Below are 3,105 nucleotides of genomic sequence, written 5' to 3'. Positions count from 1 at the left end.
TGGTGGTAATGCCTGATATGTTTTAATGTTTTTCGATCTAAACAGTCATTTAACACAAAATAACACATGTACATTTCAATTAGAAGTTGGTTTAGTCACCGTCACTTTCAGGCCAATGACACAAGAAACCGCCTGACACTGTACATGCCCACACTATAATGCATTATTTTTTTTTACATTGAAATAATGTAACGTATATGGTCAAAAGTGCTGAAATATCTTACCTTTACAAACACAGCAAGAAAAAAAAAAAAAAACACAACCTGTAACAGAGACAGTTAATATGAAACGTCAATGGAATATGCCTATTTCCAATCACTGCAGAGGTAGGAAGGCGCATGTAAAATATAAACCAACATAAGGTGACATTTTCAGTCTATTTAGGCCGCAGGGTCCCACAGTGGGGTTCAGAGGTCCTTGAGGGGCTCCCGAGTAAAGAGAGGAATACTTTAATGTTATTACTGTGTCACTCCTCAGAGGTTAACATATTGACATTTAATAAGGAGGTCCAGTCTCCCCGCTCAGCTACAGTTCAGACACTTGTGATTTTATTGTCTAAATCGTGAGAAATATCTTCTTTAACAGGGTTCCTTGGGACAGACTCTTACTACATGAAAGAAGGAGTCGGTTTAAAGTATTTGAGGATGTAAAAAAAACAAACAAAAAAAACTGTTTGGGAACCCCTGGTCTGGCCTGCACAGCACGATGAGGCAGTTCAATCAGAGACGCTGAGCAAACTAACAGTCCCATCAGGTCTCATCCTCTTGTCAGGAAAAAATATATATAGTTAGTTTGATTTCCTGGGAGCAAAATAATCAAACAAACAAAAAAAAAAAAGAATAAATACAGTCATCAAGTTCTCACTGATTCCCCGCACACGCCGAGAGTGTCCATGCAGGGAGGCAGTAGGCGTAGGGGTAATAGTAGGACGGCTGCAGGGAAAGCAGCGGGGGCCGCAGGATCTCTCCCGGGCTGTACTGTCTCTGGTCGTCCCGCACCAAAACTTTCACCGCCACCTTCTTCGCCGCCGGGGTCGACGCCATCAGGTCGGCGGCCATCTGGCGGCGTTTCGTCTTGTACCGGCGGTTCTGGAACCAGATCTTGACCTGAGTCTCTGTGAGCTTCAGAGAGGCCGCCAGGTCCGCCCGCTCCGGTCCGGACAGGTACCGCTGGTGGTTGAAGCGGCGCTCCAGCTCGAAGACCTGCGCATGAGAGAACGCGGCCCTGGAGCGCTTTTTCCGCTGTTTGGGCTGGTCCAGGCCCTTCTCGTCCAGGGTGCTGGAGTCTGGGGGGGAGGAGGGAGGGAGGGAGAGATGAAACATGCAAGTAAATTCCTGTATTTGTTTGTTGTTTTAACACAGCTGGAATCACGTGTGTTTTTTGGATGCGACTGGAACAAAAAATGCAAACAAGTGTGCACACTTGTACAGAAAAGTGTTTCCAGGTTCTTTAGCAAATTGTCAGAAATGATCTGCCACGAATGCACGACGAAAGGTCACTGGATGCTGTAGTTTTCAAATTAAAGTGGAAAATGTCTGATCTGAGTTTTTATTCAGACCTTAAGATCACAACTGGTGTGCAGATGTTTATTTAGTACGAGCTGGAGTTTATTTCCTTTAAACAGACTTAACCGCGTGTTTCTGGTAGTTTATAACGTTTCTCCAGAATTAAATCGTGCAAATGCAGAATACATGAATTTAAAGTCCTGGGGACTCCAATAAATCCACATCAGTTAGTCCTATAGTGACACAGTTTGATTATATGCGGTAGGGCATCCATTTATAACCGTGCGTAAAAGTAGGACAATTCGTGCGTAAAGGTTATCAGGATGCAAAGAGGTTTTGCAAATAGGCCTGATATCCCACAATAACACAATCAGAGCACTCGTTATGCTTCTGGAGAACTGTACCAGCAGTATTAAAAGGCTTTAAGTCAGATGTATCTGTTTTAAAGACAGAAGTTGCATTCAGTCGTTGTGCATCAGAGAGCCACACTTTATTTTTACTCTGTGTACAGTTTCATATTAGTCTTTCTGTCCTACTCACCCGTAGCATTATTGGGCTCACTGTCACTCTTTGCGTTTTCCGCAGCTGCAGACTCGTGGTCCGTCTCCTCCTGCAAACTCTCCTCCGGCACGTCCGACGCAGGGTCCCCGTCCTTCTCCGACTTGCACACGGCCGTAGTCTTGCTGTCGTCATCGCTGAGTCCCGAGTCCGAGTCGTAGCTTTTCTGGTCCGTCGGCTCACAAGCCTCCCCATCGTCTCTCCGAGACCCGCCGTTCATCTCCCCAAATATTTTCCAGCACGCCGTCTTGGAGAAGCACATGTCCAAATCTGGCAAGTGTCGGCTGTCGTCCTTTTTGTTCAGGATGGCTTGGATCGAGAAAGGCATCAGCGAGTTGCCACGAACGGCCATTTTCAAAAAAGCGAAGTTCTTCAAGTTGAGTAATTAACCGGGCCGGATAGTGGAGTAAATGTCAGTTCATCCACATTTTAGGCTATTCCCTCCTGCTGCCGCTTAACTTGTTTTTCCCTCCAGTGTTGGTTCCTGGTCGCATCCCCGCGGGAGAAGCCGTGGAAAGTTTCTGCTACATCCGCAGGCGCGATGCTTCTCCTCCGCATAGCTCTGCCATCAGCCCGGGCTCGCTCCAGTCTCCGGCCCTTTTCACCCAGTTTTTTTTTTTTTACCATCCACCCTCACCTGTGACTGACAGGCACTCCTCGCCGTCTCCTATTGGCCTGGAGAGGAGGAAAGCCGTTTCACGATTGGGCACTGTAAACGACGTCATGCTGCTTTCAACCGGGTGGGAAAAAGTTCAACACAAGTTTGGTCGAAGTTTTCACAGGAGGCTAAACTGACATGCAGGTTGCAACCACACATATTTATTTAAGCTGCAACTTCACCCAAAACAGGAGAGTAGACTGTAACTCTGCGTGGCTTCTCATAACAGCATTGCTCGGTGATTTTTTATTAATGATTCGTGATTGATTTGGCTGAAGTGGAGAATATTCTGTTCTGGTGATGTTCAAAATCCATGAAGGTAGATAAAGCAGAGTGCGGTGCGTAAGAGTCTGAACAGCAGACTTGAGCAGAAATCGAAAATAA

The 3,105-nt window shown here is 46.2% G+C and overlaps 1 protein-coding gene across 1 annotated transcript; it reads right to left on the bottom strand.

Moving 5' to 3' along the window:
- On the bottom strand, positions 1–2,682 carry nkx3-2 (NK3 homeobox 2). The gene is made up of 2 exons (XM_051420921.1): positions 2,046–2,682; positions 1–1,285 (listed from the first exon to the last, which is right to left on the bottom strand). Exons 1-2 carry the CDS (start codon positions 2,413–2,415, stop codon positions 861–863), a joined length of 795 nt encoding a protein of 264 aa, XP_051276881.1. The 5' UTR covers positions 2,416–2,682; the 3' UTR covers positions 1–860.
- Between the last annotated feature and the right edge of the window lie 423 nt (positions 2,683–3,105).

The sequence above is a fragment of the Dicentrarchus labrax genome, unplaced genomic scaffold, assembly GCF_905237075.1.
Source record: "Dicentrarchus labrax unplaced genomic scaffold, dlabrax2021, whole genome shotgun sequence".
Taxonomy (NCBI): domain Eukaryota; kingdom Metazoa; phylum Chordata; class Actinopteri; family Moronidae; genus Dicentrarchus; species Dicentrarchus labrax.
This window is presented reverse-complemented; position numbering and strand designations above follow the sequence as displayed.